Source organism: Manihot esculenta, chromosome 14 (assembly GCF_001659605.2).
Source record: "Manihot esculenta cultivar AM560-2 chromosome 14, M.esculenta_v8, whole genome shotgun sequence".
In the NCBI taxonomy this organism is placed as follows: Eukaryota; Viridiplantae; Streptophyta; class Magnoliopsida; order Malpighiales; family Euphorbiaceae; genus Manihot; species Manihot esculenta.
Window position 1 is genome coordinate 26,014,874 of NC_035174.2, and position 26,197 is coordinate 26,041,070.

Here is a 26,197-nt window from a genome sequence, read left to right on the forward strand (position 1 = left end):
AGAAATAGAGGTAAAAACAATCAAAATAGTCAATTTAAATGACACAAACTATCATATATGGAGAAACAATATACATGATCTCCTATTTGTGATGAAATTGCTTTGCCGATATTCTCACAATCAAAATTGAAAGATAAATCGAATGAGGAAATTTGAGAAAAAGTAAGTCTAGCTTCATTTGACAGTTTGTCAAAGATAATGTGTTTAATCATATCTACATTGAAATGCATGTTTATTCTCGGTGGAATAAATTCAAAAAATTTTATATGTAAAAAATTGATCATCTAAATGACATGTAATGGTACATGGACTATTTGTGGTTGCTCTTTCTAAGCACAAAGTTAGGATTTACTTTTAGATTGACGGTTATGATGTATGAGATTAAAGTTTTGATCGTATATTAGTCCAGAATAGCACAGTCGAAGAGTTAGACTATATGCTATTGTTCACTTATGCTCTTGGCTAAGGTTTTTATTCCTAGTCCGACCAGCTACTCACCATGATAAGGGTATAAGTAAAAGGAGAATGATTCAGAAATCTATTCAGTACAAAATTTTTATATTTTAAAAACATAAGTAAAAGATTTTCGTAATTTATTTGGTGAATTATTTAGTTATTTTAATACTCTCTGTCCTACTATAAAGATTGTAATTTAATTTAGTAACTAAAAATTAATCAAAATAAAATGAAACTATTAAAAACTAAACGTAAAAAAAAAAAAGTACAAAAAGGTTAATCAAAGCATGGAAATAAAAAATGTCAGAAGTGGGATTTGAACCCACGCCCTCTCACGAAGACCAGAACTTGAGTCTGGCGCCTTAGACCACTCGGCCATCCTGACTTGTTTGCTTTCAAATATTATGTATAAAAACATCTTTACGCAACAGGATTACTGTTTTATTAATAAAGTAGATCAATTAACCTAAAAAAATCCAAGCGTTTTCACTTATTCATATTTATATTTTAAAATTTCAATTTTGAATAATTAAACTTAATTTTTTAAATTTATCACAATTTTAACTAAATCATCAAATTAATTTTAATTGTCACATCACCCACCTTGCATTTTACTTAAAATTTTATATTTTTTTTTTAACTATTAATTTTTCACTTAAATTAAAGCTAACTAAAATTAAACTCTGAGGTAAAAATATAACTAAAAATATACCACTTGGTTAGCTAAGATTTAACCTTAGTTAATTGTAGTTTAGGTGAAAAAGTAATTAATTAAAAAATATATATAAAATTTTAAGCGAAATGTAGATGAGTGATGTAACAATTGATTGAAATTAATTTAATAGTTTAATTAAAATTATGATAATTTTAAAATATAAATATAAATAAATAAAAATATTTAAATTTTTTAGATTAATCGGCTAATAAGTATATTGAAAATTTAATTAAATTAATTTTTATTAAAAAATAGAACTAAATTTCACATCACGCTGCCATAATTTTAATTTTTTAAGCTAAATTATTATCTGTCTTTACAATTTATCATAATTAATTGATTGTTTGGCGGAGTCAGAAGCTTCCCTTTGGTAGGGTACTAGCTGGGCCACTGCAGCACCACCGACACAATCCCCTTGCCCGTACCTTTTCTCTTTTCTCCGCTTTTGGTTTTATAGATTTTGAAAACCGAATACTAGTTTTTCTTCCGTCAGTAAAACGTTGAACTTGGATTATAAAAATTGGCTGATAGTGCTGGTAATTTTTTTTTAATTTATAATAATTTAAATTAAAAAAATTACTATTTAATTTTTATAATTTAGTGAATATTAATTTTTAAAATAATTATTTTTTATTTTTTTATTTTCTAAAATTATTTATAACGTCTGAGGTATATATATTTAGTTAATCTTTATAATTTTAAAATAAATATTCTATATTATATAATAATCATTCAAAATAAATTATGTATTACCATTGCATGACAAATTACCTGGCAAGAGTATGATAAGATCTCATGTTACACAATAATCGTCTAAAAAAAATTATGAATTGTTACCTCAAACTAAGTTCATGTAGTAAGAATTTGATAAACGGATAATGCGGATCCGCTCGATGAAAAGAAAATCTGAACATTTTAGTATCCGCTTTATCACTAAAATTCGTTCTCCTTTAAATAAGTCGAGTTTTAATATAAAATTATAGGACAGTCCAGTGTATTCTTATAATCGTGGGATTACCAATCTATTAATTGATGATATTTCTTATCAAATAATCGACCACATCATCACTAAATTATCCAAAATATTATATTTATTTACACTTTCTTATATTATAAAATGAAAAAAAATTATAAAAATAAAACTACACTATTTTCTTATACTACTCAAACTATAATCAATCCATCATTCTCACTCCCTCCTCTATATAGCTGAGTAGCTGCCGTAAATACCCATTACCACCTCACATTCTCATTTTATTTTTCTTGTAGGTCTAATCAATCACAGTATAATTTCATTCCAGTCACATCATCAATTTAATTTTACAACATTAATATCTAGTAATTATAATTTCAAAATCATAATTATTTAATTTTTATAACTTCAAAATTATAATATTTTAGCTACTGAAATCTCAACAAAATTAATATAACTACAGCCAATGTGCAAATTTTTTTAGACATATACATAATTTCAATAAAATTAATGTAATTAGGATCATGTGTATAATTAATATTATCTTTTACATATTCTTTAAAAAATTAATTATAAATACATTAGATCATTTTTTATAATGATTATATAAATAAGAAATAAATAAAATATTATTTTATATGCTTATTAAAGGCAGTATATGTTATAAACTATTTTTTTATATTTAATAATATTATTTTAATATTAGTATTATTAATTTTAATGGTGTTTTGATTTAAATATTTATTCTTTATTTGAAATATTTTTTTAAAAAAATTAAATTCTATTAATAAATTTTAATTTATCTCAATTTATAAAAGAATTCTTTTATTTAAATTAAACCTTAACATAATAAAATTCAATTGAATTTATTCATTTTAATAATAAATTTAAATTAATTTATTTTTATTTATTATTCTTATTATTTATAAACTAAATATAAATACTTATTTTATAAATAGCAATTATTTCTATCACATTAAAAATATTTTTAACACCATTATTAATATTTTCACAATATTTAAAATCTAAACTTTAGATAATTGTTGCCATTAAAAATATAAATCGAGATGGACATTATTTTTCAAAAAATTAACAAAATAATATAATAAATTTATAAATATCAATTATTAATACATTAAATATTAATATTTAATATAAAATTAAATTCTAAAATAAACAGTTATTAATTAAGAAAATAAAAAAATTGAGGTTAAAATAAATAAAAAATAAAGGATAAAAACAAAGAAAAAAAAATGAAGTTCTTCAGTGCTAATTAAGTAATTTTGATACAAATAGTTTTAAGCAAAATTATTTTTTACAAAATCTTAATAATTTTGATAAAATTTATTTTTAATTCAAAATCAGTTCTTATAAGAATTCAAAAGAATTGAATTTTTATTTCTTTTAATTTTATCAAATACGAAAATTTTAAAAAAATAAATTTAATTCATTTAATTTTTTACAAAATTTGCCATTCTAAATAAGGGTTTAAACATCCTTTTTACCAATATAAAATAAACATTTTGTAGGTATAAAAATTTAGACTCCAATTGAAATCAGAGTGAGATTGAAATTAGAAATGAAACCATATTAAAATTAATATTTTTATTTATTTATGAAAAATAATTTATATTTAAAAAATATTTATCATAAAAAATATTTTCTGTAAAAAATATTTTTTAATAAAATAATTTATTTTATATTATTTTATTTTAATTTAAAAATAAAATATATTAACAAATTTTAGAAAATGTCTTTCAAAACATTTTTCTTAAAATAATTTTTTTATTGTTTTAAAAAAAATATTTTCATTTTAATTTTTTACTCTAATTCGAAAATAGAAAATAAAATTTCCGTTTTCTAAATTTTATAAAAAAAATAAAAAAATAAAAAAATAATTATTTTTCATAAATTTTTCAGTATATTAAAAAATTAAAAAATAATACGGAATTCTATCTATGGATAGATTTTATATAAATAAAACATAATTTTTAATAATTATATTTATATATTTAAATATATATAAAAAATTTTTATTTTAAATTGATACAAAATCTATAATTTTTTCTCTTATTTTAAATTAATATAAAAATTAAAATGTTGAGTATTATAAAAAATATATATATATTTTTTAAAAAATAATGATAATTTAAATGTATTTTTTAGTTTTTTATTGAAAATAATTTTCAATATTATATGAAGTAAACACGTTTTTCAATTTTTCATAAAGAATAAAAAAAATAAAATAAAAGTGAAGATAAAAAATAAAAAATAATTTTTTTAACTAAATTTCACTTTATTTTACATATCTAACATTTTAATAAAAAATATTTTTTCTGTTTAAAAAAAATTACAGAAACTTTGATAATTTTATTAAAATATTTATATATAAATTTATTAATATATTGTATTTTTTAAATTAAAATTAATAATAAAAAATAAATTATTTTTGACAAAAATATTTTGTAAACATAAATTATTTTCTAGAAATAAAGGAAGTCCTACATGCTTAATTTTTTGTTGAGAAATAAAATATTTTCTATTGATTAAATTTTTTAATATTTAAAATGTTAGAAATTGTACAAAATATTTTTTAAAAAATATTTTTTATGAAACAAATCAAAGGTAAATTAAAATTAAAAATAATTTAAATGTCATTGAGTTTGATTTTTAAGAAAAACCGAACTCAAAACCAAAGCTAAACACCCCAGTGTAAAGTAGATTGGAACTTTTTTTTTAAACAAAAGAAATTGGCCATTTCCCATGGTTTCTCTATAAATTGTGGCTTTAAACACAGACATAATTACCAAAAAAAATCTTCATTTTATAATTCATTACAAGTCTACTTTAAAAATAGCCATTTAAAGTCTATTTTATTTTAGTAAACATTATTACTTTTCATGCAAATTTCTCTCTAAGGCTCAATACTCTTGCATTTTTCTCTTTTTTAAATCTAACTTCTTCTTTTCCCTTCCCATGGAAGACGATCTGTATCAATTGACTATCGATAAATAAGAATATGTTGTCGTCTCTATTAAGAACTCCAGAAATATTCCGATCATCACTTATGATTTCTGTATAGTGGAAATATTTCTCACATACAATCCAATCAATTTTCAGAATATGCAGACCTCTTTAACAGATTTATGGCAGCAATCCTCAGACAATTTATAATGCATTGGAGGATTTGGTTTCTGGTTACAAGCCAAACATTTTATTTTTGATAGAAATAAAAGTTCTTAGTTCTCGTGTGTAATATTTTTATAGTTTTTTTACATTTTGATGGTTGCTTCTCAGTCAATAGACAATGATTGAGAGGAGACCTTTCGTTAATGTGGAAGAGTCATGGATCTGTTTCTGTGGTTACTTTTTTTCAAATTTTATTGATTCAATTGTTTCGGAAGATAATGTTCAATGGAGGTTTACTAGTTATTATGGGTTTCTGGAATCGCAACGACGACGTCAGTCTTGAAATCTTATTCGAGTTTTATCTCTTAAAAACTCTCTTCCGTGACTTTGTTCGGAAGATTTTAATGATTTATACTCGAAAGATAAGAAAGAAAGAGAGTATTTTTGCCAAATTATCTTATGCAGGGGACAGGCACTTGAGGAGTATTTTTGTCAAATTATTTTATGCAGTGGTTTGATTTTGAATAATTATAAATCCTTATTAGACTATAGAACTGATATTTTTGTTAAATGAGTTCGTCGTAATATTACTCTATCTGCTCATACTTTAATTAGAGAATCTATCAGGTATAATTATATTTTTATTTGGAATGATATCTCTCTTTATTTGATGAAATATACAATCAGTAGTTTTATTTTAAAAAAAAAGTCTATTTTATTTTAATAATCAACTGTTATAATTTTTGTTAGGCGATTAACGGTGATGTCTTGATGTCTTATCATTTTCACATAATCACAATATAATATAAATAATTATCAAAAAAATATACTATACCGCGTTTTATAATTTTATCTTATACTTTATAATTTCACGATTTAATCTTATATTTTTAAAATTTTCATTAATTATGCTTAACCATTAAAAAAAAATCATTAATTCACTGTTATTTAACTTTTTAATGATAAGCACAGATTTAGACTAAAAAATGTAATTTAAACTTTTTTTATCTGAACTATACATTTTAGGAGTAAATTTAATCTTTTTACTCTATAAAATTATTAATTATATTATATTATAATGATGTAGCAAGTTAATAATTGCTTTTTCTACACGATTCAATCAGGAAAATTTTTTAAAATGCGAAATCAATATAAAAGAAATTGATGATATAATAATACGATAATAATATAATATCTTTATTCTCGATGAAAAAAAAAATACACTTACTATTAATGGATTAATAATTTTTTAACAATTCAATATAATCGATAAAAATTTTAAAAATATAGTATTAAATTTGATTATTTTTAAAGTATAATATAAAATTATAAAAAATTATAAAATATAAAATTTTTTTATAATTATTTTGTATTATATTATTATAATGATGTAACGTGTTATGAAATTTTTATTAGTGGATTAATGAAAATTTTAATAATTAAATATAATTTTTAAAAATTTAAAAGTAAAATGTAAGATAAAATTATAAAAAATTGTAAAATATAAGATTTTTTTTCTAACAAATATAAAAAAAAAGTACAAAACAAAAAACATCATGATACCTGCCCCTCCTTTTCCCTTACCATTTTTAGTATCTAAACAAGGGAAATGACTCGAATTTCATTTCTCCCCTTCACCACCTTCAAAACAGAGAAAGCAGTAAAGATCAAAACCTCTAACCCTCTTTACCGTGAAAGGACAGGGGCTTAATAACTGTAAATTGGATCCAGGACTCAAAAACAAAAAACTTCCGGGTATCTTTTGCCTGCATGACCTTTTCTTACAAATTGCAGTCCCAAATTAATCTGCGTAATCTACAAGGCAATGCATTTTTAATTTAAAGGAAATGGAAAATCCTACAACAACAATAAGACAGCATACGCCTGTTTTAGTCTTCCACTAGAACCTACTTTGTTAGTCAACTCTTGCTTATCATTCAGCAATTTCTCGAAATATCAACTGCCGGGATAAAAAATGCTGCTGCAGTTATCTTATGGTTAGAAAATCCCCAGGGCTCCAGCTGGTTTGCCCTTATCTCAAAATGGATGACTAGGCCAATTGCTGTAGCTGATGAACGACGTGAGACATTCGTGGGCGCATAGATGGGACATGCTGTGTGCAAGAATATACGAGATCCACCACCTTCTGAATGACGCCAGCTTCTGGAATTTCTGAAGAAGATGAAGATATGAGAGGATCTAAAAGTTCAGGGTAGCGGTTTGCCTGGACCAAAGGTGTGGCCCACTCAAATATACTTTGCCACCCTACCGAATCAACTGCTTGTGCGGGTCTACGTCCAGTGACTATTTCTAACAGCAGAACTCCAAAACTGTAAACATCACTTTTAGTTGTAAGTTCATTTCTGTAAACAAACTCTGGTGCGAGGTACCCATATGTACCACCTGCCATCACCGTTCTCTCCTGCATCACTTCCCAAGGGACAAACTTGGAAAGACCAACTCCTATCAAGTGTGCACCAAACTCTTCATCAAGTAAGACATTACTGGCACGAATATCCCGATGCACAACTTGCGGCTTAACCTTGTCATGCAAGAACCTGTTTAAGAGCATAAACCAAGCAACAAACACTGTCAGTAGAAAATAAACCATCAAAGGTTAATTGATAGGTACAGACTACCCATCTATAAAAGTCCAATAAAATTCTACATCTTAATTATTATCCCTTGAAGAGTAAATTTATTCAGCAATACAATTGTTCCTTCCTCCTTAAGTCCAATTCAAAGCTGCCAAGCAGAAGAATTTAAAAAAGAAGAGGCAAAAGCAGTTAGGAAAATGCTGCACAAACCAGTACACCAAACCAGTAGTTATTCAGCAATCAAAGAAGATTCTAAGTTTAGTTAACACCAAAACCAAGAGATTTAAATTTTAGAAAAAATTACTATTTAGTTCTGGTATTATAGAAAAACTCATTAATTGATTCTTCAGTTTTGAAAAACATATTAAAATGTAATTTAGATTTTAAAAAGCCTACTAATTAGTCCCTTCGTTTAATTTTAATGGTTAAATATTGCAAAAAAATTTAAAATATTCAAAAATATGGAAGGATTAATTAGTAAAATTTTTTATAAAGTTGACCGACCAACTAACGAGTTTTTTCAAACTACAGAGACTAAATAATAAAATACTTAATGGCTAATATTAAACTAATGGATACTCCTTGTGTTATAGGAAAACTCATTAGTTAGTCTCTTATTTTTGCAAAATATATTAAAATGTTCTTAATATTTTAAAAATTCTATTAATTAGTCCCTCCGTTAATTTTGATGGTCAAGTATTGCAAAAAATTTTAAAATGTTCTTAACATGGAAGGACTAATTAATAAATTTTTTACAAAGTCGAAGATCAATTAATGAGTTTTTTTAAACTACAAAGACTAAATAGTAAAATACTCAACGGCTAAAACTACCAGAAAGATTAATTAATATATTTTTTAAAACCTCATGAATGTTTTAATGTATTTTTTAAAATCAGAGGGACTAACAAATGAGTTTTTCTATAAACTAAATAATAAATTTCCACATATTTTATTATATATCCGGTTATGAGAAGGAAGATTTACAATAATACAGCTCAAGCTTATGACAGTAGTCATGATATGCACTTTGCAAAGTAAAACAGTTCATGGATGTGCACTTACGCAATCCCTTGAGCAAGGGTAGTGGCTATTTTCATTCTCATAGCCCAATCCAAGCTCCTCCCACCCCTCGGTATGTGATGTAACCATCGATCTAAGGGCCCATTAACTATAAACTCATAAACAATGTAGCGGTCACCATGATCATAGCAACATCCTTTAATAGCCACCAGATTTGGATGATGAAGCCTTGCAACTTTTCCAATCTCAGAATAGAATTCCTTCTTCCTTTGGAAACTGGATCTCTTCAATCTCTTAACTGCAACTCTTGATCCATCTGGGAGAAGGCCACTATATGTGCCACCTGTTTTTGCATCACCGAGAAGCCGATTTCCTTCACTAAAATTCTTTGTAATTGACCTCAGTTCCTCATTAGTGAAGACTTTCCATGATAGTGGAACTAATGCAGAAGCTGCTGGATTAGATAATTTGCGGGACTTCCTGCGCTTCCTGCTTCGTCTGTAAGCAAGAAGCCAAATCACCACAGCTAATGTTGTACAGAGAATCAACCCACTTACAACAGCAAGGATAATAAGGTATTCTCTATGACAGTGCATGTGGTAGCATTTGTTTTCTGGCAACCATGAGAGGAAAAGAGGGAAAAAAATAAAAGAAAAGAAAGAAAACCAGGTCAAGCACTTTGCTTAACACAATTCATAGAAAAACATTATGCACTCCCAAACAGTCCAAAACACAATATAGAAAAGTGAGAGTACATATTTTCCCAATGGGAAATATATACAGAAATAAATAACTGGGAAGGATAGATAACGTGTTACAGAGGCATACCGACATCAATCATGCAAATAAAAGCATGAGACTTGTTGCATCTCTCTTCCATGAGATATGTGGTTCTATTATTCAACAATGTACAGAAATCAGCTCCAGTATTGTTGCGGCATGACAAACTACTGCAGTTTGAATTAGAAGAAGTTCCAGCAAATAGTGACTTATTCCAGTATGATGAATTATCAGACCACTTCCAATCAAAACCAACAGAGGAGTTGATGCCTCTTCCTCCAACCCAGCATCCGTTAGCACTTTGGCCGCACAGCTGTTTAGTGAAAATTAGTTCTTGAGATGATGTCACTGCTGCCAAATGTCCACTATAGCTCTCACAAAAGGCCTCCGACTCAAACCATGACCAGGAATTTTCTAAATATTTCAAGCACTTTTTCTTATCTGGAGAGATGTCCCAGCCAGAACGGCACCAAGCTGTTACCCAGAAAAAGTTACCTTCAATATAGTAATGACCACATACTCTACACCAGCTATGAGAAACCCTACACAATTTTCCACAGTAATCTGTTCTAAAAATTTATATAAGAAATCTAAGACATTCCAACAATGCAACACTTCTTTAAGACATGCTAAACAGCAATTGACACAAAATTTAAATTGAATATGCCTTTTTTTTCTTCTTCAAGTCAGGATCTTCTGTCAAGTTATTTTCCATGGAGAATATACAGAGGAAACTGAGAATGTTCATAGCAGCCATATTTGAGCCTCTTTGTTGTATCATTGACTATATTAGTAGATGTCACTAGAATATTTTCTGCACTTTCTGTCCTGGAGTTATAGTACATTTTTACATCCCTATGTCCATGTTCCTTGAATTTTTGCATTTTTACTGAGATACATTTCTACCAACTTAATCATTGTATTTTTCCTTTCAATAACAATCTGAAACTAATGCAGGCATCTCAAGATAAGTGACAGTAAGTCACAGAGGACATCACATGGCCGTGTTCCTTTCTCTGGTGGAGTGTGTGTGTGTGTGACTGTTTGTTCTTTTTCCTATCCAGAATACTAAGGCCTAGCCATGTAAAACTCCCTTGTGACAGGGCCTGGCCTCCTCACTTAGAGAATTGCTCACCCAGATTCACTTCTTTTATTTCCTACTTAGTTTTAGTATTTAATCCTTGTAGGACTATTTCCTTTATTTTGTAGAAGTGTTATTCCTTATTAGTTTAGAGTTTTGTTTATTTTATTCCTCTTAAGTTTAGGATTGTGATGTATAAGTAAATCGTAAACTCCTGTATTGTACGTATCATGCATAAATTTTTCATCAATATACAGATTTTCCTTTCAATAAAGCTGTGTTTGCTTTATTTTATCACGGATTCTGGATTGAATCTTGTTTCTTTGAGGTTTTGGATTAATCCCAGATCAAGTAGCCATCCCATATTCCATTTCATTTTTAGATATAAAAAATTAGCACCATTCTGAAAGTGGCTATTGGGAGAGGCACAATAAATTTAAATGAAAAAACTAATTAATCTCTTTTTCTACTGAGAAAATGAGAAAACAAAAAACAAAATCATACTTCAGTTTTCAAGTGAAGTCACAAACAGCTATACATATCTCTAATACAAGAAAAAAAATGTTACTCACACCTTTACTGATTTCATTCTTGGAAGCTACCAGTGGAGCATGAACCGTGTCATTAGCTATCTAAAAACACCAAGAACCAAGAGTCAGAATGCAAATTCAACAAAGCAACACGCTTCAATTCTTACATAGTAAATATTTTCCAAGAAGTTGCAATTGAAAGCTTACTGTTTCAGAAACCGCAAACTGGAGCACAGCACAAGCAAACAAAAGCACAAAAAACTGTAGGAGGAACAGTTCCAATTCCATTACAACTATTTCCCAAACCCTACAATAAATCAAAAGAAAATTGTTCAGAAACCGGTTACTCAGAGCAAGAACATAATCCAGAACAAAAGGAAAGTTACCCATTTGCGCAGCAAGCACAAAACTTCAAAATTCACGCTAACAAAAAAGGAAAACAACCCTAACTTTCCGTTTGATACCCAGAAAACGAAAAGAAGCAACATTAGAACCTTCCCGCACCTGTGTAATTGGTCAGTCGAAATTGTACATAGCAACAACTTGGGATTCAATTTGCGAGACGAAGGTCCAGTTCTTGGCAAAATTTACCCCGTGTGTTGGGTCAGTCAATAGCAAGGACTTGATGTTAATGGAGGTGGATGGGAGTTTCTGACATCACCAAGACCTTTCCCTTAAATGCAGTTCTTCAAAAGGAAAATTCATAAAACACACTTACCAAATGCATTTCTTTTAGGATGATAGCAGAGCTTGTGTTAATGTAAAAAAAAAAAAAAATCTCCATTTAATAATTTTTTTTTTAAAAATCTCCATTTAATAATTAAAACCGAATTGAAACTTTTGTATGATTTTAGTTTATTTTTTTATTGTATTAATATATTATATATAAAAATGGGAATTGAGAGAATATTAGTATTTTTGATAATGCTTTTAATTTTTTTTATTTATTTATGATAATTTTTAATTATTTTATAATTAATAATTTTATTATTTAAAATAAATAATAATTTTGTTATTTAAATTAATTTTATAGTTAATTAAGAAAAAAATAAAAGATATATATAAAATATGTTGATATTAAATTTTTTAAATAAAGATATAAATTAGATAATAATTTTATTATTTAAATTAATTTTGGAGTTTGTTAAATTAAAAGAATTATTTAAATTAATAAAAATATAATTAAATTAAATTTAAAATTAAAATTATTAAAATAATAAATTTATGTTTTATAAGTAGAAATTAAAATATGAAGTTAAATTTAATTAGTAAGAATTAAAAATATTAATGAAATAAAGAATTTTAAAATAAATTTACTATCATTTAATATTTTAATTTAATTAATTTTTAATTAAATTTAATAGTAAAATATGGAAAGATTTATTGATTATAATCTTTAAAATCTATAGATTAAATTAGATTACTCATATCAAAATAATTTTATCATTATCTCTTAATATATAATATTATATTTTTATTGGTTATTTTTTCAATAGATTTTTTTTATATTTTTATAAATTTTTTTTTAAAAAAAATGATAATTTGGAATCGGAAGAGTAAAACACCTTTCATATTTACTCATATACACTTACCATCATATTAAGTTTGTGCTTATAAATTTTATTATCATAAATTAATTTATTATATATAAATAATAAATTAAAAATTGTGTGAATTAATTTTATATTTAATTTTTTATATACATGATATTATAATTTTAATATATTATTATAGAATGAAATTATAAAATAGGAGAATAGGAGATTTTTTAAACTATACTTAGTTGAATATGATCATAATATATTTATCTTTATTTTGATTAGATAACAATTAAAAAAATAAAAATCAAAATTTGAATCGATTAGATTAATGTCTTTTTTAAATTTAAATTTTATTATTAAGTAATATTTATTTTTTAAATTAATTTAAGTTAAATTAATCATAATTAATTAAATTTTATTAAAATATAATTTAAAAAAAAACTATTAATTTATGATTTAATAATATAATAGAGTGTAAGTACACATTTTATTTTATTGTAAAAGAAAATTAAGAAAATTATATTAGTTAAATAATCTCTTTTAATATAATAATTATTTATATATATATAAAAGTGAAAAGAGATGAGAATATTAAGATTATGATAAATTATATTTTAATTTTAAAATTTTATTATAATTAACGGATAATTTTTTTTATTTTTAAAACTGAACATTTAAATCGTTCTATTTTTATTTCGTCCAAATGTATAGTCTTTCCATCCATTTCTCTATTAATTCAAAAATAAATAGTCCATCAAACCTCTAAAAATTATTTTTTCTTTCCACAATATTCTTATTGCACCATACGACATATATAAAATAAACTTTACATCTAAAAATTTAAATCCTCCTTTATTTCTCAAATTTTCTACAATTTTTATTTTTATTTGCTTTAAAATTCAAGTAAGTTTAAATATTTAAATCCTTCCATTTTTATACGTTAAAACATATCGGTCCCTGAAAATAAAATTTACATTTTTCTTAATTTTTCTATCATTTTCAATTTACTTGATATAAAATTAAACTAATCATATACCAATCATATAACAATAAACTAATCATATAACAATTAACTACTTTCTTGGGGTTGAGCTTGGGTGGCCACCGGATTTCTTTATTATTTTTTCTGATCCACATCAAAATATGAGTATGTAAATCATTCTATGGAGTATAATTCTTATATTTACTTTGATCATCCCTCTTTCGGGAGATTAGATAACTTCTATGATCTCCTTCATGTCTTCGCCTCTCGAACTTTTGACTTTGCTTTTGATTTGCCCTTTTGTCTTCTTTTAATACTTGGACTTTATCATCAACCTGATATACTTGAAGAGTTTTATCTATCAACTGTTGATACGTCGTGGATGGATTTTTAATTAAGGAATCCATAAATTTGACGTTGCGAGATCCTTTCTTCAAATCTTCACATGTTATCTTATGATTTAACTCTTCCACTTGTATGACTTCAGCAATGAATCGTGAGATAAAAATCCTTAAAGACTCGCCCTCTTCTTGGGGAATCTTCCGCAAATATGAGGAAAGTTTTTTAGGAGGTATGCAAGTGATAAATCTGGATTTAAATAGCGTAGCAAACTTTGTAAAGTTTTGGATTAAACCTGAGTTCAGATGTTAGTATCATTTGTGAGAGTTGATGAAAATACTCGCATAACACAAAGTTGTTGACATCCTAAAACTGTATGGTCGTCCTGAAGATCGATAGGTGGCTTCTGGGATCTGCTGTTCTATCATAATTGTCTAGGCTAGGCAGTTTGAACTTAGTTGAAAAGATTTCTGTTAAAATTTCTTTCGAAAGTGGTGAGACTCCATCTAAGCTGAAATCCTCCTCTTGTTCCTTTTGGTACCTTTGCACAGCTCGTACTAGTTTCCAATCTGTGCCCTTCAGAGTTTCGTTTGATTCATCTTCGGACTCGGCCTTTCCTTTAAGCTGACTTTTGGCCGCTTTTGTTTAAGCCCTTGGAGTGTCTATGCAGACTTCCTCCCTTCTTCTAGGAGTCATGTTTGATACCTCCTCCCGAATCTTAAACTATCCGAGAGTAGCTTGCAACTTTTGAATGTACTAGAGTATCTGTTCTTTATTTAAATTATTAAGGTTTGCTTCATTAACCAATAGAGCATGCTTTCTCTATTGTTAGGGTCGGAAGAAGCGATGACACCCTCGTTGATAGTAATATTAGCAGCTCGCGAACTATCAGCCATTTGGAGAGCGAAAGGAGAGGAAGGTATTTCTCTTTTAGAGAATGAGTAGGAGACCGGACGTAATCCAAATGAGTAGATAGAATTCAATGGAATTTCTGTCAACGGAATCAAATGATGTTGCAAAGATTGGATTGATGACGTGGCCGGAATGAAGCTACACTGTGATTGGTTAAAACCTGCAAGGGAGAGAATGTGTCTACTCTAACGCTCAAGTCAGTACATTGAAAAAGAGAATGAATACAATGAATTACTCAAAGTGTTTGGGTAAGAGAATAGCGTATATTTACCTCTATAATCCATCTCCTTTTATACTGTAAGAAGGTGGAGATAAATATAGCATTTTTCGATAATTAGATAGTGATATGGTTGAAAGTCTGATAAGGAATATTATTGGCTAATAGGTTAGTGATTCCGCGATTACAAACGTAATAGGGATAACTTTATGCTGAGTCTTGCCTTATTTAATGGACTGTGCTTAGTGATAAACTGGGTATTAAAGTGTTCAAGTGTCCTTTTTCTCGGACCGAACTGCATTTTTCACTTATCAAGTTTTTGTCACGTGGTCTTCTCTCGTGGTGATAACTCATAACTTATTTTGAGAGATCATTATGTAGCATCAATTATTAAAATTTTTTTTTAAAATAAAAATTTATTATTATTATGCTTCCATTTTAATGATAATTTAGATGTATGATTATATTTTATTAATATAATGTTGATGTACTAAAATTTATATTATCATAAATTGAGATCATATTAAAATTTGTTTAGTCAATATTATAATAATTAATGTAAAATTAATTATTGAATCGCCCAATAATTTTGAAACAATTAAGATGACAATAAAATAAAAAAAACTAAATAAATAATTTGAATTTATATATAAACACTTAAATGGTTTAAAAATTAAAATAAATAAATGAAAATTTCAGGATAAAATTATAAAAATAGAAAATCTAAACAAATTTTGAGAGAGATTTAAACAAACATTCTAATTTACAAGATTTAACTAATTAAAAAGGGAAAGAAAAAAACAAAATCCCTTATGTTAATAACATCAACCAATGAGAATTTGACACAACTTCACTTTACCCACGCTGCTGCAGATATTTTCAAATCAGTTAGAAAATGTCAATTTTTTTTTTTTTTTTTTTTTTTACCATTGAAGTATTTTTTATAGTCTTTAAATCGACAGTCTACAAAAGAGAGGAGAGACTCGATTAGAGTCTGTGGTGTCTTGAACCACTGAACTAAAGGCCCTAAGCGAAAACGTCAAAGTCAACGCAAGCAGACAAATCATAGAAGGGAAATACAATTGAATAAAATAAATTAAAAAAGAAAAGAGATAATGAAGGATAAAGAGGTACTTGAAATATTTTTAGGAACACTAAACTTTTTTTTTTTTTCTCTAAAGTTAGTCGTCTTTTGTGGATCAGGATGGAGAAATATATAACTTGAGTAATATATTCATTACACCCCTTAATCTTCTGAAGTGGAAGATTAAGGAAGAGAGAAATGGAAAAGGTAGAAGCAGGATATCAAGAGACAATGCTCAAAGGTGAAGCTACAATATGGCAGTGCATTTTTGGCTATGTGGATGGCATGGCACTCAAGTGTGTAGTTGAGTTGGTCATTCCTGATATAATAAACTCCCATGGTTGTCCTCTCTCCTTATCTTCCATTTCTAAAAGCATCAACCTCCCTTCCTTGGACACTGATCGCCTCTCACGGGTCCGACACTATTAGTTCACAAAAGAATCTTCACTTCAAGTCCACAAGGGGAACACAACACTACTCTTCTCCATGGCTTCAGGGAATCCTCCATATTCTTACTCCGCAATTCGAAGATGAGTCTTGCACCCTTACTGATGTTGCAATACCATACAGAGATACTAGAAAGTTGGCATCAGTTTAGTGATATTGTCAAGGAAGGTGGGAATGGGTTCGCTAGGTCTCATGGTTTAGAGTTTTGGGATTTTATATCAGTAAATTCTGAAGTCAATACCTTGTTTAACAAGGCTATGGATGGGATATCAAACATCATTGTGGAAGCAATGAAGACCAGCTGTAAAGATGGTTTCAATAGAGTAGGATTGCTTGTGGATGTTGGGGGTGGGTCTGGTGCTATGGTGGCTGAGATTGTGAAGCCACATCCACATATAAAAAGAATACACTTGGATCTTCCACATGTGGTAGCTACTGCACCAGAGTGTGAGGGCGTCACACATATTGCTGGTGATATGTTTAAAAGCATTCCAGCAACTGATACCATTCTTATGAAGGTAATGAATTAACATGTAATTTAATTAAACTTTCTACTTCAATATCTATCAATATTACAATTAATATTAATTGTTGTTGAAATGTAGTGGATATATAATGTGGGAAAGCGAGCTGATTACTTGATGTGTAACGTCCCACATCCGTGAAATACGGAAAATCAAAATTATATATAATAATTAGCACGAAACTACTAAATAACTTAACAAAAGTTATTTGAATCAGTTTGGATCGAATTGTTTCGTAATGCAGATTTGAAATGAGGGCATCAAAATCTTCGAAAAAGCATCGAGAAGCATTGCCCCAGAAAACTGGAAAACTTATAATGGTGGAAATAGTCTTTAAGTCCACAAGGACATGACTTATTTTAGCATACAAGATTAATATATAATCCATTAATGATGATTCATTTCCAAGGCAAGGAAAGGAGTGAACCAGAATGGAAACAATTGTTGGAGGAAGGAGGTTTTAGTAGCTACAAGATTATAAAAATTCCAGCACTGCTATCAGTCATTGTTTAGCAAGAAAATAGTACCTTCTTTATTATGGTGTACTTTTTCTTGGTAAACAATTTGGTGAGTGATTATAGCTTATTAATATGGTATGTGCTTTATATCTTTGATAATTGATAAACAGTTTGGTGAAAGAGCGTAGATTAATAATTACACTGTAAAAATTTTTTATATGCAAGAAGTTATAGCTCTCAAGGCTTGATTTTAAGTATACATTGCACCTAGTTGTATCTATTTGTTAGATTTGACAAGGTTGGGTTTGGGTAGCGAGCTATATTCAAGAGGTATGAAAAAAATCTATCTCATAAAATATAAGCGGGTGCAATTAAGTTGAGTTTTAAATAATTCAAGTTTGACTCATTATAATTTATACAAGACTCGAACTCTACTCGAACTTTATTACTAAAACTGAGTTTAAGTTGTTTTTAATATTCTAGAATCGAGCTTAATTTAAATTTAATTATATTATAAATGAGACAAGTTTAAATTCATTTACAAACTTAATAATATTATTAAATTAAATAATTATAATATGAAATAAAAATAAAAGTAATCAAAAAAATTTTAAATTATCGACTCCGAAAATCCATACAGATTTTAGAAAAGGACATATATGTCACAACGGAAAGAAAGGGGAGGGGCAACATCTCATTTTAAGGAGAGGATAACCCTCCCCTCTTTCACAAACGATATGAGATTATGGACGGGAGATACGGAATTATCCATCATATCTCTGATCCCTCGCATCTTAAAAATTTGGCATATAGAGAAGCTCTCCTCCTTATCAGGAATAGGAGCTTAAGGCACATACCGCTCGAGACTGATTACAAGAATATTGTCTCAAATCTCTTAGAGAATCCTGCTTTTATTGACATTAATGCGGTGATTAAGAATATTCAGGAGTTGAGCAAAACTGTCGATTCTATCAATTTTCTGTTTGTAAAACATTCTCGTAATAATGTTGCTCATAACTTATCACAGAAAACCCTTGGCTCCCCTTCTTTTGCTAGAAATCCTATTAATCGGTTGTACTTTATCAAAGATTTAAACCCCTTACAACGTATTGATCTTTATCTTCTAAAAAAAAAAAAATTCCCGTAATTTAATTTGGTATACATGTAAATAGTGGTGACTTAGTCAAAGACTACAACTTATTATTGTTTGAATAATTTTTTATGTTAATTGTAATACCCGACTAGAGTCCGGCATCGAAATTCCTGGAGTCCGGCATCGGAATTCCTGTAGTCCGGTGGAATCTCGGGTGTCGGAACTCTCTAGAAGGGATAATACAGATGTTTTCCAAAGAGTTTTAACTTGTTTTAATGTTTTAAAGTGTTTTAAGAGTTTTTAATGTGTTTATGGGTTTCCTCGAAAAGGTTTAACTTTTACAGAAAATGTATGATCATGTATGGGATTTCACAGGTACACAGAGTTTACAGTAGGCTTACTACGGGTCCCGGCGGCCTTAAGCCGATCTGGATCCTAGTGCCGGTAGCAGTTCGGTTTCCGGGCTGTTACACTAATTTCCAGTCTCAATAAAATAAATTTCAAGTTTGTACTTTAAATAGGTTTTGTGTTGCCTGTACAAAATAAATGAGATGTTCCAAGTAATTATTAATTTTATTTAAAATAAAATAAAATAAATAGATAGATAATTTAAGAGGTCCCTTCTAGAATAATCCACAAGAAAATACACCTAAAATAAAGTAAAATAGATGTATTTATTTTTTAACAAAAAAAAAAAGATTCAAAAAGGCCTCTCTCTATATTATAGTTGAACTAAATTTTACTTGAGATAATTCTAAGAGGGCAACTTTTTAAATTACCTTAATAGAAGCATTTTGAATACATAAATCTTTTGAAATAAATAAAAGGTAGTTTTTTTTTTTTATAACATGTAAGTTAAGTTGCATTAAAAGTCTAGAAGGATAATTGAAATAGAAAAAGCCCAAATTTCAACCCAAAGTCTAAACCAAACTCAATCTATTTTGAGATCATGCTCCACTGCCTCGTCTGATACCTCTACACCGATATGCAGCAAACTAGAAAAAGACCGCCGGCAAGCATACATGTTGAGGACAGATTTTAAACAACCAAACCAACAATCTAAAACTAAAATAGGATCGCGAAAGAGGAGCAGCCTAAAAAGGTAGGGAAGAGAGCAAAGAAACCAACCAAACAAAACCCACCCAACCATTAACAGGCTCGATAAGACAAAAATTATTGACTAAATTCGAAAGAGAAGAAACGATGCCATGGCGTTTCAGTCTCGGATAGCCATGGAGCCGCAATAAGGAGGTATTTTCGCACTCCAACGTCAATTAATCTACCAATTTACACCATCCATAATAATAATCGACCGGAAAAGCCAAACACCTCACTGAAAACCACCAAAATCAAAACCAAAACTATATAAGAACCACAATAGAAAAATCATCAAAGTCAGAATAAAGCTCACTGCCATGGCTAGGATCAAGATTCCTCCACCAATAGGTAGAGAAACCCCAACCCTGAAAAACCTCTTTCTCACTTTCTCTCGCTCTTTCTCTTCTTTCTATGATCCCTCTCCAACTTTTTTTTTTTAATTTATAAAATGTAGTTCAAGGGAGCCTCTTTAAAACTTTTCATTAGGTAAAACAGCACCATTTCAAACTTTTACACTAGAATATAAAATAAGAAAAAAATAAATAAATAAACAAATAAAAATAATGAAAAATTATTACTTGGATTTAGTCTATCGTATACCCAATACACAAGTAAGTAGGTTTTATTTTAATTTTTTATAGAAAGATTATGTTTTGAATACATGATAAACCACAACTTTTTCCCTAGAAAATTTAAAATTACAGCAAAACAGTGACTTGCATATCTTCATTTTAAAGACAGAATCCTCATATATCCATTGATACTCACATCTGCGTGCAAAACACATCAACTTATGATATATGAACCCAAAAATCCTGTTTTGCCATAAACAAGGAATTGGATTTACTTAGTTTCAAGATATTTCGTAACACCATACAATACAAAACATTTTGAGGCACAAAATTGTTATGTTGCAAGGATTCATAGAATTTGCTGAAGATAGCAACACTAAAAAATGGCAGAAATAAATAGATAAAAAGAAATCAACCGAAAGAACCATTCAGGATCTCGAAGGTTATTCACCCAGAGTCATGTAATCTGACCAAGTTAAATAGTTAAGTCATTCCCCATTCCTGGAGCATCTGTAATATGAGAAAGTTTTATCAATAATAAATTAACAAAGTATTTTTTACATGTGGTGTTCTTCAGTAACAAGGAATGAGAGGAGTGCCTCCTTCGAAGAGAGGCTAAACTAGGCCATAAGGCAGCTTTCGCCAGGCAATTGGAGCATTGGTCCCATTAGGCAAGGCCATAAGGCAATTTTCGCTAGGCCAGACCATAAGGCAGCTTTTGCCAAGCCATTCTGGTGTTAGTCCCACTAAGCTAGTCTATAAGGCAATTTTCACCAGGCAAAAATATAAGGTAGTTTTCGCGAGGCTATTCGGGTGTTGGTCCCACTAACTAAGGTCATAAGGCAATTTTTGTCAGACAATTTGAGCTTTGGTTCTACTAAGTAAGGCCATAAGGTAATTCCCGCCAGGCCAGACCATAAGGTAGTTTTCACCAAACCATTCGGACGTTGGTCCTACTAAGTAAGGCTATAAGGTAGTTTTTGATAGGCCATTAGGGCATTGGTACCACTAGGCAAGACCATAAGGCAATTTTCGCTAGGCCATTCAAGCGTTGGTCCCACTAAGCAAGGCCATAAGGCAATTTTTGTCAAGTTAGGCTATATGGCAACTTTCGCTAAGCCATTTGAGTGTTGGTCCCACTAGGCAAGACCATAAGGTAATTTTCGACAAGCCAGACCACCAGGCGACTCTTGCCAAACCACAGATTTGGGCGTTGGCCCCATTAATTGAGTCACCTGCGCCAGATAGCTAGAAAGGTGGATATACCAACCCCTGAAAAGACAAAGGATGAAGGTGTCGAACAAAGAACTAGATCGGGTGAAAGATCAGTATTAACAAAACCCCTCAAGGTGTTTTACGATGAAAGGATAGCAGTCCTTTAGGCCACACGCCCATGTATTAATCCTATTTTTTTTAACTATTTTGTGACTAAATGGGCATTAAAGAAGAAACGCTTTAGCTCCCTTTGATCGGCAAAAATGGTTACAACAAAAGAAGCACACAAAAGCATACAAAATATATATTTCTATTACAAAAGATTACAAGGAGTCAAGAAAGGGACTTAAATAAACTCTCTGTTGCATCAAAAGTCTCTACTACATCAAAATCCTGAAAATCTATCCCATCCTATGGGAAGGAGCCGTCTAAAAGGCCATGAGAAGAGTTGTCCCCCCAATTACCTTTCTGCCCTTGCCCTCGGAATCAATCTCACACAATCCAACCCCCTAAGGATTGCGACGTTGAAAAATCATTATAGTCAGGCCGGTTGCAATCCTCGACCAGTGCACAGAGTTAAGCAGTGTGCTTGCACCTTCAGTTGCTCTTTGAAAACCATGATGATATTCTCTATACAGATTTGATTACCTTTAAGAACAGAAGAAGAACCTCCACTCCTCTCTCCTATGAGAAATTGTCGTGAACTAAAAAGAAAAAAAAGAGTTCTTATACAGCGAAATAGCCGACAAAGTTTTGAATGCAACACAGAAAATAACAACCACAGGCAAACAAAATGATGCTCACAATCGAGATCACACTACGTTTCCTAAACCAGAAAGGCAAACAGTCACCTTCGAGCCTAAAGAGGCGAAGACCAGTGAGGGACCTCTAATGTTACATAACATCCACCCAAAGTAAGTTATGAGTTGTCACTATAAAATAGAGGTTAGTGGTAAGGATCTGACAAGTGGGAGACGTTGTCCCGCTACAGGAAAGGAGATCAGAACACTTTAATACCCGGACTATCGTTAAGGCTCACCCTTTCCTAATAGGCCGAGTCTTGGCACAGGGTTACCGTTATCAGGTACATTCCCATTTCACCTTGATCGCGAGATCACAAACCTATTAGCTAACGATGTCTATTATCGAGCAGCCAGCTATATCATCGTCGCATTTTTCAGGAAATACTATATTATCTACATATTCTTACAGTATAAAAGGGAAACGATCATAAAAGCAAATGTACACTATCTCTAATACTACACGAGCTCTAAGTCCTACATTACATTCTCTCTATTCTTCAAAACACTAACTTTAGCGTCAGAGAGGCTGCTGTGGACACCTAGTATTGCCTCACGTTTCCTCTCTTACAGGTTCTAATCGATCGCAGCCTAGTTTCATTCCAACTACGTCATCAAACTATTCTCTATGATATCAATATGGATAATTGTCTTCTATAGCCAAGCCCACTATAGGCGTATAAGGTATAACCTATGACACAATTATTTTATCTGAATATATGATAAACTTATCAATTATTCCGACTGCCATACCGCCAAAACCCAACAACTAGTTTTATTTATTTCAATTTTCAATAAGTTAATAAGACAATGAAAATACTTAATATATAATATATATATATATATATAACAATATTTTAACTCATTATAATTTAAATTAACAGATTTATTTGATCACTAAAAAAAAAATAATACCATAATTATATCACTTTAATTGGTTGACAATAATATATAAATTACTCTCAGTTTAAAAAAATTATTTGCAAATAGAAAGTAAAAGCTTTCATAATAAAATTTGCTAAAAATCTTTTCAATTGAATTATAGATAAATTACAAAAAATTAGAATTGTTATAAACTATCGTTTTGAAAAGATTTAGCATGAATTTAATTACCTGCATCTTTAATTTAATCATTTATGTATTTAAATTTAGTAACTATAAATTTTATTATCAATGTAATAAGTAGTTTTAAAGTTTTATTAGTATTATAATAATGAAATTACTAGAAATTGATTATTAATTAACCTTGAATTTAATTCAATATATATTTAATTGAGAAATTCCTATATTAAATTTACTATGATATACCGAATTTAATTTTCAACAAAATAGATAATATTAAATTTTTATCAGTATCATAATTTTTAATAAAATAAATAAAATAACTTAAAAAAAATTGATTCAAATATAGAAATGATGAACCAATGTTTCTTAAAAATGATTTATAATAAAACAAACCCGTTAGAAAAGAATTTTAAATACAAATGGGATTAAAAATTTTAAATTTATATACTCTATAATTAATTTAATAATGAAAATTAAAATAAATAAATAAAAATAAAAATAAAATAAATAAATAAAATTAAAACTAAGATAACTCGATTCACAATTAATCATTAATTTAAATTTTAAAAAGTATTAGATATTGAAATTTAAAGGGTTGAAATTTAATTTTTTATTTTTATTCGGTCTTAATTTATTTAATTTTATGGTTCTACTCTAAAAAAAATTATGTATATCTATAATAATTTAATTAAATTCTTTTAATTATAATTATTATTTAATTATAATTATTATGCCGGTTTCTAGTTGTATTTAAATATAGTGAGTGGAGTGATAAATTCTAAATTAAAATAATGAAATTAAATTTAAGCATACTGATTTTATTACAAGAATAGTAAAATTTAACCGTGAAAAACTTTCTAATCCATACTAGTTAACCTAGTAAATAAAAACTAAAACAATTAACTAGGAAATAAAAACTAAAATTAAACTAGAGGAATGCTCGGCCATTTTGTTATTCCACAAATGCCAGCTCCACCCACTCTTAACAATCTTGCATATCCTCCCTCTCCCCATAGAGTTCCCCACGAATTCTTGATGAGAAAATAGTCCCTTCCATAAGGATCAGTACCATAACCAATCACTAATACAACATGATTCGTGTTATCAGTGGTACAAGATTGTCATCCATCTGGTAATTTTCCATCAAATACTCCTTCATTGTAAAACATAAAACCAGAATTATACGCATCAATAATTACAACCACTGGCTGTCGCATCAGTGCCTGCATAATTGAGGCTTCTGAATAAGATGGAAGAGTATAATAGTTTTGTATTCCAACTGCAATTTGATATGCACGCCAATTTGCACAATATTGCTTTTTTTCTTGGTATGGATAATTATATTCTGTAGTCAAGCCACCATTAGCCATTATATAGCTATAGGCATGCAACGGATAACCATAACCACAATAATCATACTTTAAAGATCCAGGTGAAACACAGTCTAAAAGTTGTTGCTCTGATAAAGCTATCAATCGTCCATATTTTATCTTATATGCAGACTCAATGGCTGCCGCTACTGCAAAAGCCCAGCAACTTGCTGCATTTATTTCCATTTTCAACAAGTTAATAAGACATTGAATATGCTTAATATATAATATATACATATATATATAAAATAATTTTATATCATACCACATTGGCCTTGGTTCTTGATTTATTGAAGGAGGCAAATCAATAATGTTTTCGTCATTCAAAGTTTGAACATTGTTTAAACTGGATTGAGAAGGAAGTCTAGCTCCAAGATAGTATTTTTTAAACTCTTCTTGGGTTAGATCTGCAAATTGATTAATGTTTATATTAAAGGATTTATTTTCGACAGCATTGAAAGCTTCTACCAAAGCAACATTATGCTTGAATATTTGAAAACGTCTATGTTGCTCATCAGAATCTTCATAAATTCTTCCATATCTTATCATCCACTGTTCATACTTCTCCATCATGGTGGGTGGTGGAGAGTGATGGTGGAGCTCACGAGAGATAACTACATTAACCCAAAGAGCTAAGATGAACAATGAAAATAAGCATTGTGATTTATCTGAAACCATGATAACTAGAAATGAAATGATGTAAAGTAGAAGGTCATATTTTCTATTTTTATAGGGGAGGGAGGGATATTTTTAAATCATAATTAAAAGTAGTTATGATTATAATATTTTATCTGATACTTCTGGATCATAATATTTTATTTTATTTGATCTTTTTTTTTTTAAATTTTGTAATTAAATATCTATCAATATCTATGATTTTGAATTAATAAATAATAATATCTCAAACAAAATATACTTTTATATTATTTATTGTGCACATATTAGTGTTTGTGAAAAATTTAAATTTTCACTAATTGATTTAACTTCACCGAATTATTTATAATTCTAATTAATAGATTTTTATATTAAATGAGTTTTTAAATTTTATTATTAAAATTTAATTTTTAGAAATTATAAAAATATAAAATTTAATCATCCTATTGACACTTAGAACAGAAAAAATTACCCAAACGACTCATATAAAATAAAGGAATGCGTACCTCCGTAAATTTAGAACAAATTTCCATTCTTAGATTTTT

General features: G+C 28.6%; 1 protein-coding gene, 1 non-coding gene and 1 pseudogene across 2 annotated transcripts; 1 reads left to right on the forward strand and 2 right to left on the reverse strand.

Annotated features, from left to right (window-relative positions):
- Nucleotides 1-757: 757 nt before the first annotated feature.
- TRNAL-CAA lies at nucleotides 758-841 on the reverse strand. Its single transcript has one exon. It is a non-coding gene; the product is annotated as a tRNA-Leu (tRNA).
- Nucleotides 842-6,934: 6,093 nt separating this feature from the next.
- On the reverse strand, nucleotides 6,935-12,028 carry LOC110600452 (C-type lectin receptor-like tyrosine-protein kinase At1g52310). Its single transcript, XM_043950677.1, has 6 exons — nucleotides 11,786-12,028; nucleotides 11,489-11,588; nucleotides 11,326-11,383; nucleotides 9,719-10,144; nucleotides 8,933-9,503; nucleotides 6,935-7,831 (listed from the first exon to the last, which is right to left on the reverse strand). Exons 2-6 carry the CDS (start codon nucleotides 11,567-11,569, stop codon nucleotides 7,324-7,326), a joined length of 1,644 nt encoding a protein of 547 aa, XP_043806612.1. The 5' UTR covers nucleotides 11,570-11,588; nucleotides 11,786-12,028; the 3' UTR covers nucleotides 6,935-7,323.
- A 4,366-nt stretch (nucleotides 12,029-16,394) lies between these two features.
- LOC110600583 overlaps nucleotides 16,395-26,197 on the forward strand; it is a 76,720-nt pseudogene continuing 66,917 nt past the window's right edge.

Coding starts and splice junctions, on each gene's coding strand:
- LOC110600452 (XM_043950677.1), bottom strand. CDS start 11,569: ATGGAATTGGAACTGTTCCTCCTACAGTTTTTTGTGCTTTTGTTTGCT. Junction 11,384..11,488: donor AGTTTGCGGTTTCTGAAACA/GTAAGCTTTCAA, acceptor TGGTGTTTTTAG/ATAGCTAATGACACGGTTCA. Junction 9,504..9,718: donor TATTTGCATGATTGATGTCG/GTATGCCTCTGT, acceptor CATGGTTGCCAG/AAAACAAATGCTACCACATG.